The following is a 13632-nucleotide window of genomic DNA, read 5'->3' on the forward strand; positions in this document are numbered from 1 at the left end:
ACTTGGTCTCCTAGCAACCCACTCAGCCCAGGGGACCCTTTACCTTAACTACCACCAATTCCTCAATATTTCGCCACAGCAATGCGTAGCCGGGCATAGCTAGTATATATATATATATATATATATATATATATATATATATGCCTTGTAAACATAATTTAGTTGAGTTGTTTGCCTGAGACAGATTATATATATTATTAACTAACCTAAGAGCTGCTGTCTCTCACGTGGAGCTAGGCCCCGCCCACAAAAGGGGCGTGGCGTGCGGTAGCCCAGCCCCTTCTCGCCCTCGCCGGTGACGTCACCGGGGCTTCCAAGGAGGCTTTTTTCCTCCTCCGCCTTTCCAGCAGGCACGCGTGGGGCAAACAGCCAATCAGAGGATAGTTCCGCCCCCGTGTCCTAGGAACAGGAGTGTGAGGGAGTGAATGGCAGCCAGCGGCGTCAATAGGGAGAGAAGGGTGGAGGAGGGTGGGCGTGGCAAAAGGCGTGCCCCTCCGAAGCTGTCCACTAGGAATGGGCCTTCCGGGAGATGGAAAGCGGCGCGGGGCAATAGGAGGGCGAGGCCTGCGGGGGCGGGCTTGTTGCTAGGTGAGGGTTGGTGCTGCTCGCCAGTTGCCCCGGGACGAGGCGAAGGGAAGGAGGCTCGGCGGCCGGGCGGAGGAGGTGAGACCGGTGTGGAAGGCCTCGCTGAGGGGAACGAGCGGGGCCCTCTTTGGTGGGGATACGAGGGGTGAGGCCTACCGTGAGGGGGCGGGGCCTAACCCAGAACAGGCTCCGCCCCTTTGGTGGGCGGGGCTAGGCCCATTCAATTATTAATACTATATATTCTTATTATTCCTATTTATTATGTATTGTTTTTGTTTATTATTATTTTAGTATTAATAATAATAATTTTGTGTTATATTCCTATTATTAACTATTAATATTAATAATAATAATTCCAAATTATATTCTTACTTACTTTTAATAATTTCATACTATAGTCTTATTATTTATTGTTCATGTTTATTATTATTATTATTATTGACTATTGATATTAATAATAATAATTCCAAATTATATTCTTACTTACTTTTAATAATTTCATATTATAGTCTTATTATTTATTGTTCATGTTTATTATTATTATTATTGACTATTGATATTAATAATAATAATTTCAAATTATATTCTTCTTATTTACTTTTACTAATTTCATATTATAGACTTATTATTTATTGTTATTATACTGCTTCTTGATTGTTATTAACTATTAATATTAATAATAATTTCATATTATATTCCTATTATTTACTTTTAATAATTTCATATTATAGTATTATTATTTATTGTTTATTATTATTAACTATTGATATTAATAATAATTCCAAATTATATGATTATTTACTTTTATTAATTTCATATTATATACTTATTATTTATTGTTATTATACTACTTCTTGTTTATTATTATTAACTATTAATATTAATAATAATTTCATATTATATCCCTATTATTTACTTATCATTCCATATTAGTCTTGTTATTTATTGTACTTGTTTATTATTATTAACTATTGATATTAATAATAATAATAATTTCAAATTATATTCTTATTTACTTTTACTAATTTCACATTATAGACTTACTTATTGTTATACTGCTTCTTGTTTATTATTAACTATTAATTAATATTAATAATTTCATACTATAGTCTTATTATTTATTGTTCGTTATTATGATTAACTATTGATATTAATAATAATAATTCCAAATTATATTCTTCTTATTTACTTTTACTAATTTCATATTATAGTCTTATTATTTTTATTGTTATTATACTGCTTCTTGTTTATTATTATTAACTATTATTATTATTATTGGTGTTAAACCACCGAGCTGCTGAACTTGCTGATCGAAACATCAGCAGTTTGAATCCGCATGACGGGGTGAGCTCCCGTTGTTAGCCCCAGCTCCTGCCAACCTAGCAGTTTAAAAACATGCAAATGTGAGTAGATCAATAGGTACTACTCTGGCAGGAAGATAACGGCGTTTCATGCATTCATGCCGGCCTCATGACCTCGGAGGTGTCTATGAACAACACCGGCTCTTCAGCTTACAGAGTCAGACACGACTAGACTCAATGTCAGGGAAAAACCTTTACCTTTATCTTATTATTATTATTTAATAATAATAATAATAAATATTTATTATTATTAATTGTTATTTTTTTCTTGTTTTATATTATTAACTATTATTATTAATCTATCTATACACATAATAAACATGAAAGTGTGTATGTGGCACGGATGTCCGATCACAGACAGCCTCCACAAACAGGCTCTAGTTCCCAGTGCTGAGGAGCCACCAAGTCACTTGCTCCCATGACATTGCAGGTTATAGCAAGCACATCCCAGTGTTCCTTTCTCTCTTGATTTGCATAACACCGCCCACTGCCTCTCCCTTAACCCTTTCCTATCCTTTCCTACTGCACACTACAAACAGTGGAATTGATCAGCAACTGAACATAGTGGCACACAGACCCAACATGAGCAACTGTTCATATAGGCCTGGTTTGGGGGTGATTGACCTAGGATCTGGGAGTTGTAGTTCACCCTTATCCAGAGAGCACTGAACCCAGCCAACATCAGATCTGGACCAAACAGAGACCCAACACGGTCAACTTTGAATACAGGCGGGGTTTGGGGAAGATAGACACACAATTTTGGAAATTGTAGTTCACCCATATCCTTACGCATTTTCCTATGGGAGCATTCATAAAAAACAAAAGTAAAGATTAAGTTTTTTTTCTAATAAATAGTGTTACATATTACCAATGCCTACTTCTATGCCGGGTCCCCAAGCTAGTAGTTAATAAAACACAAATTAGTATAAATTTGTGGCCCTATAGCTTCCTTGTTGGGCAGCCACACGTACCATGAATCTCTATTATTATTATTATTATTATTATTATTATTATTATTATTATTATTATTATTTATGGCCCACTTTCCAGTCTTAAAGAAGGCTCAAAGCAGCTTTTCCCTCCTACTTTTCTTCCTTCTATAGGAAGAGAAGGCATTATCACTTGGGCGCCTCTGTTTCTCCCTCCTATTAATATTATCATTACTATGTTAAGTGTAGTTTCTGGTTGCTCAAGAGTTATTATTAAAAATAGGCCTAATTCATGCTATACCTCATCCCATAGGTAAAGGTTTTCCCCTGACATCAAGTCCAGGGGGTTGGTGCTCATCTCCATTTCTAAACCGAAGAGCTGGCGTTGTCCATAGACACCTTCATGGTCATGTAACCTTCATGGCATTGCTGCGTGGAGCACTGTTACCTTCCTGCCAGAGTGGTACCTATTGATCTACTCACATTTGTATGTTTTCGAGCTTCTAGGTTGGCAGAAGCTGAAGCTAACAGTGGGAGCTCACCCCCTCTGGTCAACATGTTCAGCAGCTCAGCGGTTTAACCCGCTGTGCTATCAGGGGCTTCACCTTATCATGTATTGACTTGATATTATGCCAGATAAAGAAAAAACTAACTTAAACTCAACATTTTTGCTAAAACATGATTTTATTTAATTTTTATTTAACGTATTATTTCTTGTCGTTTTGGCTGGTTGCTGGAGAGTTAGAGTTAACTAAGAGTCTACTGTATTATATTTATTTATATTACGTTTTTACAAGACACCAATACATAAATGGGCCATCTCTTATTTGCTTCTCTTCCTCCTATGAAAAATAATAATATGCTGCTTTTTTCCTTAAAGAGCAGTGGACAGTGGTAAAAACAGTAGAACACAGCATGTAAAACCTAAAGTCTGTAAACGGTAAAACAGCATTAAGCCTACTGCTATTTAGAAACGGATTATTACACCCATTAAAAGCAAACAAAGAGTTGGATCTTCCGATAGCCAAGCAAAGCCATAATGTGACGCACACGTTCTTGTGAAATGCCGATTATGCTTGAAAGTTCTCTCATGTCGATTTTCTCGATTGTTTTACTGATAATTGAGGTTTTATTGGTATAATTGTTTTATTGTTGTATCATTGATATTTGATTGTTTTATCGTGCTAGGCCCCATGTAAGCCTCCCCGAGTCCCTTCGGGGAGATGGGGCGGGGTATAAAAATAAAGTTATTATTATTATTATTGAGTGATACGATGATCATCCTGAATCAATCTGTCAACCTTTTGCTTGTGAAACTTGGTGGTTGCTGTCACAGGACGTCCAACTCTTTGTCATGCAAGTCAGATGTTCCCACCACAACATCTTTAAACTTACTCGCCCAATGACACACAGGACTCACATCAACACAATCCCTATAAACAGTTTGCATTCTCTGATGAATCTCCTTTGGGGTGACACCTTCTGTTGTCAAGAATTCAATGACTGCATGTTGCTTAAGTCGCACTGATTGACCGTCTGCGCAGGGTTCCATACTTCGCACTTTAACAACACAACCGTTCAATGCTAAGGCTTCCCCGTCTGCGCAGGGTTCCATACTTCGCGCTTTAACAACACAACCGTTCAATGCTAAGGCTTCCCCGTCTGCGCAGGGTTCCATACTTCGCGCTTTAACAACACAACCGTTCAATGCTAAGGCTTCCTGCCAAATGGAACTAACTGTAGAGGAGAGTCTACTGAACAAGACCAGGACTGCCATCTGTTGAGGAGTTACGAAGGTGGAGGCATTGCTTTTCATTCAACCCTCGGATTTATATCCTGTTTTCTTCTCTTAAAGGAAACTCAGCTGGTCTTTCTCTTGCTATCCTAGCAGCCCTTCTCCTCTTTTCCCCATTTTTCTTCCATGGGGCATCTTTACTGGAACACCTGAGAAATGTATTATTAGTACTATTATGTTTATTTACACTCCACTTTCCTCTCTCAAAGGCGACTCTTCCTCTGGCTCTGCCACCAGCCCTTCTCTTCCTTCTTTCCTTGGTGAGAGGAGGCACCATTGCTGGGACACCTGATAAGTGAGGCATCTCTCTTTGATCCTCCTGTCAGTATGATTCATATGATTATATTTATTTACACTCCACTTTCCTCTCCTAAAAGAGGCTCAAAGTAGATCCTCCTTTGGCTCTGAGCCCAGCCCTTCTCTCTTTTGCCTGGGACACTTGATAAATGTATTATTAATGCTGTTATATTCATTTACACTCCACTTTCCTGTCTCAAAGGAGACTCAGAGCAGGTCCTCCTCTGGTTCTGCTACCAGCCCTTCTCTTCCTTCCTTGGTGAGAAGAGGCACCATCACTGGGACATCTAAATGAGGCATCTCTCTTTGTTCCTCCTTTCAGTATGATTCATACTATTAAATTTATTTATATCCTGCTTTTCCCTCTTAAAGGAACCTCGGCAGGTATTTCTCTAGTTATCCTAGCAGCCCTTCTCTTCTTTGTCCCACTTCCACGGGGCATCTTTACTGGAACACCTGATAAATGTATTATTAATGCTATTATATTTATTTACACTCCACATTCTTCTCTTAAAGGAGACTCAAAGCAGGTTTTCCTTCCTTGGTGAGAGAAGGCACCATCACTGGAACACCTAATAAATGAGACATCTCTCGTTGTCCCTCCTTTCAGTATTATTAATACTATTATATTTATTTATATCCCGCTTTTCTCTCTTAAAGGAGGCTCAGAGTGGTTCCTCCTTTGGTTCTGCTTCTAGCCCTTCTCTTCTTTCTCCCACTTCCATGGGGCATCTTTATTGGGACACCTGATAAATGTATTATTAATACTGTTAGTAAAGGTAAAAGTTTTCCCCTGATGTTAAGTCCTGTCGTGTCCGACTCTGGGGATTGGTGCTCATCTCCATGTCTAAGCCGAAGAGCCGGCGTTGTCCATAGACACCTTCAAGGTCATGTGGCTGCTGGCATGACTCCTTCCCGCCGGAGTGGTACCTCAATAGGTACCGCTCCGGGTAGATCAATATCTACCCACATTTGCATGTTTTCAAACTGCAAGGTTGGCAGAAGCTGGGGCTAACAGCAGGAGCTCACCCTGCTCCCCAGATTCGAACTGTTGATCTTTTGGTCAGCAAGTTCAGCAGCTTAGCGAATATAACCTGCTGTGCCACCAGGGGCTCCTTTTATATTGTATATACAGTAGAGTCTCACTTATCCAACACTCGCTTATCCAACGTTCTGGATTATCCAACGCATTTTTGTAGTCAGTGTTTTCAGTACATTGTGATATTTTGGTGCTAAATTCGTAAATACCGCAATTACTACATAGCATTACTGCGTATTGAACTACTTTTTCTGTCAAATTTGTTGTATAACATGATGTTTTGGTGCTTAATTTGTAATCATTACCTAATTAGATGTTTAATAGGCTTTTCCTTAATCCCTCCTTATTATCCAACATATTCGCTTATCCAACGTTCTGCCGGCTCATTTATGTTGGATAAGTGAGACTCTACTGTACATGTAATATTGATACTATTATTACAATGTAATGCAGCATAATACTAATAATAATACAGTATAATAATATTAATTATATATTAAATGTAATATTACTAATAATATTACGATATAGTGGTATAGTGCAATATAGTAATATGTAAGGCTATTATTGTGCTATGCTAATGATGTAATATATTATATGTAAATACGAGGTTTAAGCCGTTATGAGTCCCCTTTGGGGTGAGAGAGCATGGGGTATAAATGTAGTAAATAATAAATAAATAAATAAATAAATATTTATATAATACTATTATTATAATGTAATGCAATATAATACTAATACAGTAGAGTCTCACTTATCCAAGTCTCGCTTGTCCAAGCCTCTGGATAATCCAAGCCATTTTTGTAGTCAATGTTTCCAATATATCGTGATATTTTGGTGGTAAATTCGTAAATACAGTAATTACAACATAACATTACTGCGTATTGAACTTCTTTTTCTGTCAAATTTGTTGCATAACATGAAGTTTTAGTGTTTAATTTATAAAATCATAACCTAATTTGATGTTTAATAGGCTTTTCCTTGATCAGTCCTTATAATCCAAGATATTCGCTTATCCAAGCTTCTGCCGGCCCGTTTAGCTTGGATAAGTGAGACTCTACTGTACTAATAATAATACAATATAATAATATTAGTTATATATTATATATTAAATGTAATATTACTAATAATATTACGGTATAGTGGAATTGTGCAATATAGTAATATATAATGCTATTATTGTGCTGTGCTAATGATGTAATATATTATATGTAAATACAACTTTTAAGCCGTTCTGAGTCCCCTTCGGGGTGAGAGAGGGTGGGGTATAAATGTAGGTAAGGTAAAGTTAAGTCCAGACATGTCTGTCTCTGGGGGTTGGTGCTTATCTCCATTTCTAAGCCGAAGAGCCGGCGTTGTCCGCAGACACCTCCAAGGTCATGTGGCCGGCATGACTGCATGGAGCACCGTTACCTTCCGGCCGGAGCGGTACCTATTGATCTACTTACATTCACATGTTTTTGAACTGCTAGGCAGGAGCTGGGGCTAACAGCAGGCGCTCATTCCGCTCCCGGAATTTGAACCTGGGACCTTTCGGTCTGAAAGTTCAGCAGCTCAGCGCTTTAACACACTGTGCCACCACCAGGGGCCCCGTAATAATATTAATTATATATTATATATTAAATGTAATATTACTAATAATATTACGGTATAGTGGTATAGTGCAATATAGTAATATATAAGGCTATTATTGTGCTGTCCTAATGATGTAATGTATTGTATGGAAATACAACTTTTTAAGCCGTTCTGAGTCCCCTTTGGGGTGAGAGAGGGTGGGGCATAAATGCAGTAAATAAATAAGTAATAAATAAATATTTATATAATTATTAATATATTTATAATTAATACCATTATATTTATTTATATTCTGCTTTTCTCTCTTAAAGGAGGCTCAAAGCGGTTCCTCCTTTGGTTCTGCTTCTAGCCCTTCTCTCCTTTGCCTGGGACGCCTGATAAATGTATTATTATATATATTTACACTCCACTTTCTTAAAGGAGACTCAGAGCAGGTCTATCAGCCCTTCTCTTCCTTCCTTGGTGAGAGGAGGCACCATCCCTGGGACACCCGATAAGTGGGGCACCTCTGCTCTTCCTTTGCTTTTGGGGGGCTGTGGGAGGGCTGTGGGGAAGGAAGGCCTTCCTCCTGCTGCTTCTCCTCCTCCTTCCTGTTGGTGGGAGGTGTGGGTCTGGGGGTGTCTCCTTCCTTCCTTGCCTGGCACCGGCTGTGCCGTGCGTGGGTGGGCACACGCGTGGGACTGGTGGGCATGGCCATCGCCGCCAGAGCTGGGGAGAGGGATGATTCACAGAGACGGGAGGATAGGCATGACATTTCTTGCTGGTGACTCCTCCAAACTGGCAGCATCAGCAGCAGCAGCAGCTCCTCTGGGACACCGAGGGCTCTCTCTGCCTCTCCACTCCGGCAGCAGCGCATGAGAGAGAGAGAGAGTTGAGCACATTCCTGGCTGCCTGCGTCTGCCTCCTTCCATCCCCAACAGCCTCGGCTTTGACCAAACTTGGCATTCCCTGCCTGCCTGGTGCTAGTGACACTCTCCCTCCCTCCGGTGATATGCCAGCCATTCTGCTCTTCTGGAGCCGCGTGGAGAGGTAGGACCCGGGGACCGGGGAGCCTTAGCCAAGGGCGAGAGAAGGGGACACGGGAGAAGTATTTGAATGTGTGGAAGGAGGTCACATTGAGGAGTGGGAAAGCTTTGTTTCTGATTCAAGTGGCAACGGCAGAGATTCAGTCTGCATATTTGGAAAAACTTCTGTTTGGCAGTGGACTGCCAAGGAGTCCGGTTGAATCGTCTTCTCCTGAAGTTTTTAAACAAAGGATGAATTACTGTGTTGTCGAAGGCTTTCATGGCCGGGATCACAGCGTTGTTGTATGTTTTCTGGGCTGTATGGCCATGTTCCAGAAGTTCTGGAACATGGTCATACAGCCCGGAAAACATACAACAACCCCGATGAATTACTTTCTGTGGGGAGAGCTCAGATTGGGTGTTCTTTTATGGCAGTTCTGTGTTTCTATTATTCTACGACTGCTTGGGCAGTGGCTGAAGAAAGTTCCCACCAGGACATGAACACAGCCACTTGTGTTGGGGAACCAGAGTGGTGGTTTTGTCTCTGGCTCCTCGTTGTTCTTGGTGAACCGACCACTCTTTTGAGGGATGGGGAGCCCATTCCCATCTGGTTTGGGGGTCCTGGTCAGTTTGTGCCTTCCTAAATTCACTGTAGTGGATCGAAGGCTTTCATGGCTGGGATCAGCGTTGTGTGTTTTCCAGGCTGTATGGCCATGTTGCAGAAGTATTCTCTCCTGACATTTCGCCCACATCTATGGCAGGCATCCTCAGGAGAATACTTCTGCAACATGGCCATACAGCCCAGAAAACATACAACAACCCTGTAGTGAATTTGTTAGTACGGTATAAGATGTGGGGTCATTTTTTTTTTGGCTTGCTGCCTGTCGGGGTTGTGCTGGACTCGAGCAGGGCTAAAAGGAGAAGGGTTCAGCTGCTGATAGGGAGTGTGGGGACATAGACGGATTTGGACTTGGGGTGCCTGCCAGTGCTTGTGGGGCTGTTTCTTGCTCTCCCCTGTCAACTTGCTCAGGGACCGGAGTCCCCACAAATTACGTAAGTGTGTTACCCAAGTCTTTCCCGCTCTGGTGACTTGTGAGATGCAGCAAACAAGCGTGGGGTCCGACAAGTGCCGACAGTCTGGCTGTCCTTGCCATTACATCCCTTGGTGACCTCAGAAACTCATGAATCCTCGACCTATTTATCTCTTTCTTTGCTTGGATGCTCTGAAACTTTTGCTCTTGAGGTGGATGGCGTTGTACGTGTTTAGGGCATAACACCTCTCAAATATTCTCCCTTTTTCTGCTTTGGATGTTGCCGGCGTCCCTTACGTCTCATTCTCAGGTGCCAATTTGCTACAGATGCCAAGCGGATATCTGGAAATTGGTTCCACCCTTTTTGCAGCCCCAGCGTGTCTGGACATTCGTTCCCTTGGGAAAGGTCTCCATCCACAGGTTGTCCTTTGGGTGGTTGGGCATCGCATCATTCGGAATCTTATCTTCCCTCTCCTCAGTCCCAAAATACTGTACAGTACACACGTTTGCTGCCTGAATTGGCTCCTCTGAGATTGCAAAGGGAGGTGCCAAAGGGCAGAGACCCCCCTTTTCTCTTTCTCCCTCCCCCAATTTCCTGGGAGATTGTGCACAGCGAACCATTCAGCGCCGCTTTTCTGCTTGAGCCCACAGCCAGAAACCAATTAGGAGAGGCACTGTGGCTGTCAGCGATTTCATTGAGCATTTTGCCACAAAGGGAAGGCTGCCGCGCGAACCCCCTTACCCACCCACCCACCTCCTTGGCTTTTCCCTTGGTGGGGACGCAGGCGGGGGTCCCTCTGCCTTGGAGGAGAGGGGAGCTGGCCCCGAAGCCCCCCAAGCTGGGGCCGGGGGCTCCTTTGCGTGTGCGCCCGGAGGCTGCCCCCCTCCCTCCGTCCTCTTCCCCAGGGGAGGGTCTGCGCTGCCGTGGGAGGACCGTCTCAGGAGCCATGTTCCGGATCAAGCTGGAGCCTCTAAAATTCAGCGCCTGGGCTATGAATGTCTTTATCAAATTCCGGTAAGCGACTGCATCGTCTTCGTAAAATTAAATGCCCTTAAATGTCATTTGCGTCTGGCTGGAGGTGGCGGTGGTGGTCTGCCAGCATCCATCTTTATCTCCAGGTTGGAGACCTGATTTTGAGTGGAAGGGATGAAAGGAAACGTGCCGAAGAAGAGATGCTTGCTTTACTGTCTATTTGCATCCCATCACTGCCTTGTTGTGACCTCTAGCTGACCGGGTCGCTTGCAATGTCTGCGTTAAGATGGCTTTTGGATGTGCTGCAAAGGGATGGTTTGGAGAAGGAGTGGGTGGTTGCAGATTCCATGTGTGAGACCACTTTCCCATTCCCACCTCCACTTGAACGCCTCTCCCAATCCTCCTGCTTCCTTGGTGGCTTGGCCTTTGGAAGGAGGAGGAGAAGGAGGTGTGAGGATTTGGAAGACCGAAGGGAAATGTGGGCAGGTGGGCCAGGCATCTGCTCCTCTCCTCCCCTGTTTCCCACCCTCTCCCCTTTCCTGCTGTGTGATTCAGGTGGCTTTCTCCCCGAAAGCGTGGCAGCGAAAAGTGTGCAGCTGGCTCTGGGTGGGAGGCGGCGGTGGAGGGTGATCCGGGGACCGAGTCGTGTTTTACCAAAAATCGTGTGTGCGGGGTGCAGAATGGCAAACCCGCGGCGGGGGGTGACCTACAAGGCTTGGCAGTCTTCCCTGCCGCTTGACGTCAGGCGGCCCCCGCTCTTTCGGGGAGAAGAAGGAGGTTTTTCGAGCGGCAGTGACGGGGGCTGCTCCAGATCACGGCGCTACGTGCTGTTCTCGTCTGTTCGGCGGTGGCACAAAATTGCCCAGGGAGACAAGGAATGAGGTGCTGCGGGCCATGCTCTGGGCATGCTGCTTTCCCTCCACACGTGCATCCTTCCCTCCCTTTCCTTTGGGTCATGGTCAGTGAAAGGTGGCCAAACTTCCATAAGTAGGAGTCTAGTGCCTAGATCCAGGGAAGTCATGCTCCCTTCTATTCTGCCCGGGTCAGACCACACCTGGAATCACACTGTGTCCACTTCTGGGCACTGCAATTGAAGGGAGATGTTGACAATATGTTGGAATGTGTCCAGAGGAGGACGACTCTAAGGATCAAGTGTCTGGAGAACACGCCCTATGAGGAGTGGCTGAAAGAGCTAGGCATGTTTAGCCTGCAAAAGAGAAGGCTGAGACAGAGGAGACATGATGAGGGACATGTATCAATATATATGGGGAAGTCATAGGGAGGAGGGAGCAAACTTGTTTTCTGCTGCCCTGGAGACTAGGACATGGAACAACGGATTCAAACTACAGGAAAGGAGATTCCACCCGAACATGAGGAAGAAATTCCTTACTGTGAGAGAGAGCTGTTCAGCAGTCTAACTCTCTGCCCCGGAGTGTGGTGGAGGCTCCTTTTGGGAGGCTTTTAAGCAGAAGCAAATGACCATCTGTCAGGGGTGCTTTGAATGTGATTTTCCTGCTTGGTTGGTAGAAAGGTGTTGGATTGGATGGCCCTCTAGGTTATTTCGAACTCTAGGATTTTATCAGCCCTATAGCTAGTATAACCATTGGTGAGGGATGCTGAGAGTCCTCTTTGGGGAGATAAAGCGAGGTATAAATAATAAATAATAATAATCATCATAATCATCATCCTACTGGGATCTGCGTGCATCATCCAAAAATACATCACACAGTCCTAAACACTTATTTATTTCTTTAATTATTTACAACATTTATATCCCGCCCTTCTCACCCGAAGGGACTCAGGGTGGCGTACACTTTCTCCTTTCCTTGAGCAGTTTAAACCTTTTTCTTCTCTTACAACCGATGCTATCAACTGATCACTTTGGATCTAACTGGGATTGCTTTTCCTTATCACTCAGACTCCACTACTAACTCAAATAAGTCACTTGACCTATTTAAAATGACTCAAACTAGAGATCTGAACTTCCCTGGTTCTCACAACCTTAGAACCAGTCTTTCCCTGTGATTCCTTGATCACAGACTGACTTTTGAACTTCCCTGGTTCCAACCACCTCAGAACCAGTCTTTCCCTGTGATTCCTCCGATCATAGACTGAGATTTTAACTTCCCTGGTTTCCCTAAACCTGGAACATATAGTTAAAGTCCATTCATCCAATATCCTCGTACTGTGGCCATAAGTCAGTCTGGGTCGTCTTTATCATTTAATCATCGAAAGCCTGGGCACATAGCCATGTTTTCAGGGCTTTTCTAAAACTCAGAAGGGTTGGGGCTTGCCGTATATCTCTGGGAAGTGTTCGACTTTGTGATTTTGTGATACGAAATCCAGCATATCTATCTTGTTTGCTGTGTGAGACTATGTCATTGTGTCAATAATAATAATAATAATAATAATAATAATAATAATAATAATAATAATAGGGGCAGGTTTGTGATCCCACCAGTTCTTTCCTGCTGGCAGGTGGTACTTGTGGCATAAGTTCCAATGAATCATTTGGGCCACATAGTTGTGCCTCTGTTTGTAGTCTGTCTGTGCGATTTTCTTACAGCAGCTGAAGATATAATCAATGGTTTCGTCAGTTTCCTTGCACAGTCTGCATTTTGGATCATCAGCTGATTTTTCGATCTTGGCCTTAATTGCCTTTGTCCTGATGGCTTGCTCCTGAGCTGCAAGGATCAGGCTTTCTGTCTCCTTCTTCAAGGTCCCATTCATGAGCCAGAGCCAGGTCTTCTGACAAAGTTCTGGAACACAAAACACCAGACATCACAGTTGTGGAGAAGAAAAAGGTTTGGATCATTGATGTTGCCATCCCAGGTGACAGTCGCGTTGACGAAAAACAACAGGAAAAACTCAGCCGCTATCAGGACCTCAAGATTGATCTGCAAAGACTCTGGCAGAAACCAGTACAAGTGGTCCCGGTGGTGATGGGCAAATTGGGTGCCGTGCCAAAAGATCTCAGCTGGCATTTGGAAACAATAGACATTGACAAAATTACGATCTGCCAACTGCAAAAGGCCACCCGACT

At 43.1% G+C, this 13632-nt stretch overlaps 1 protein-coding gene across 3 annotated transcripts in view; it reads left to right on the forward strand.

Moving 5' to 3' along the window:
• Positions 1 to 510: 510 nt before the first annotated feature.
• Positions 511 to 13632, forward strand: part of dnajb5 (DnaJ heat shock protein family (Hsp40) member B5) — a 34760-nt gene continuing 21638 nt past the window's right edge. The window contains exon 1 of one of the 3 annotated variants that reach the window (XM_062972623.1): positions 511 to 663. Coding sequence is in view for 2 of the 3 variants with exons in the window: in XM_003225500.4 (XP_003225548.1) it covers positions 10564 to 10631 (68 nt within the window). In the remaining variant the exon portion in view is untranslated. Of the gene's footprint in view, positions 664 to 8310; positions 8611 to 10161; positions 10632 to 13632 lie in introns of those variants that run through there. The other 2 variants (XM_008117868.3, XM_003225500.4) reach the window with 2 other exon arrangements.

This window comes from Anolis carolinensis, chromosome 2 (genome assembly GCF_035594765.1).
Source record: "Anolis carolinensis isolate JA03-04 chromosome 2, rAnoCar3.1.pri, whole genome shotgun sequence".
Taxonomy (NCBI): Eukaryota; Metazoa; Chordata; class Lepidosauria; order Squamata; family Dactyloidae; genus Anolis; species Anolis carolinensis.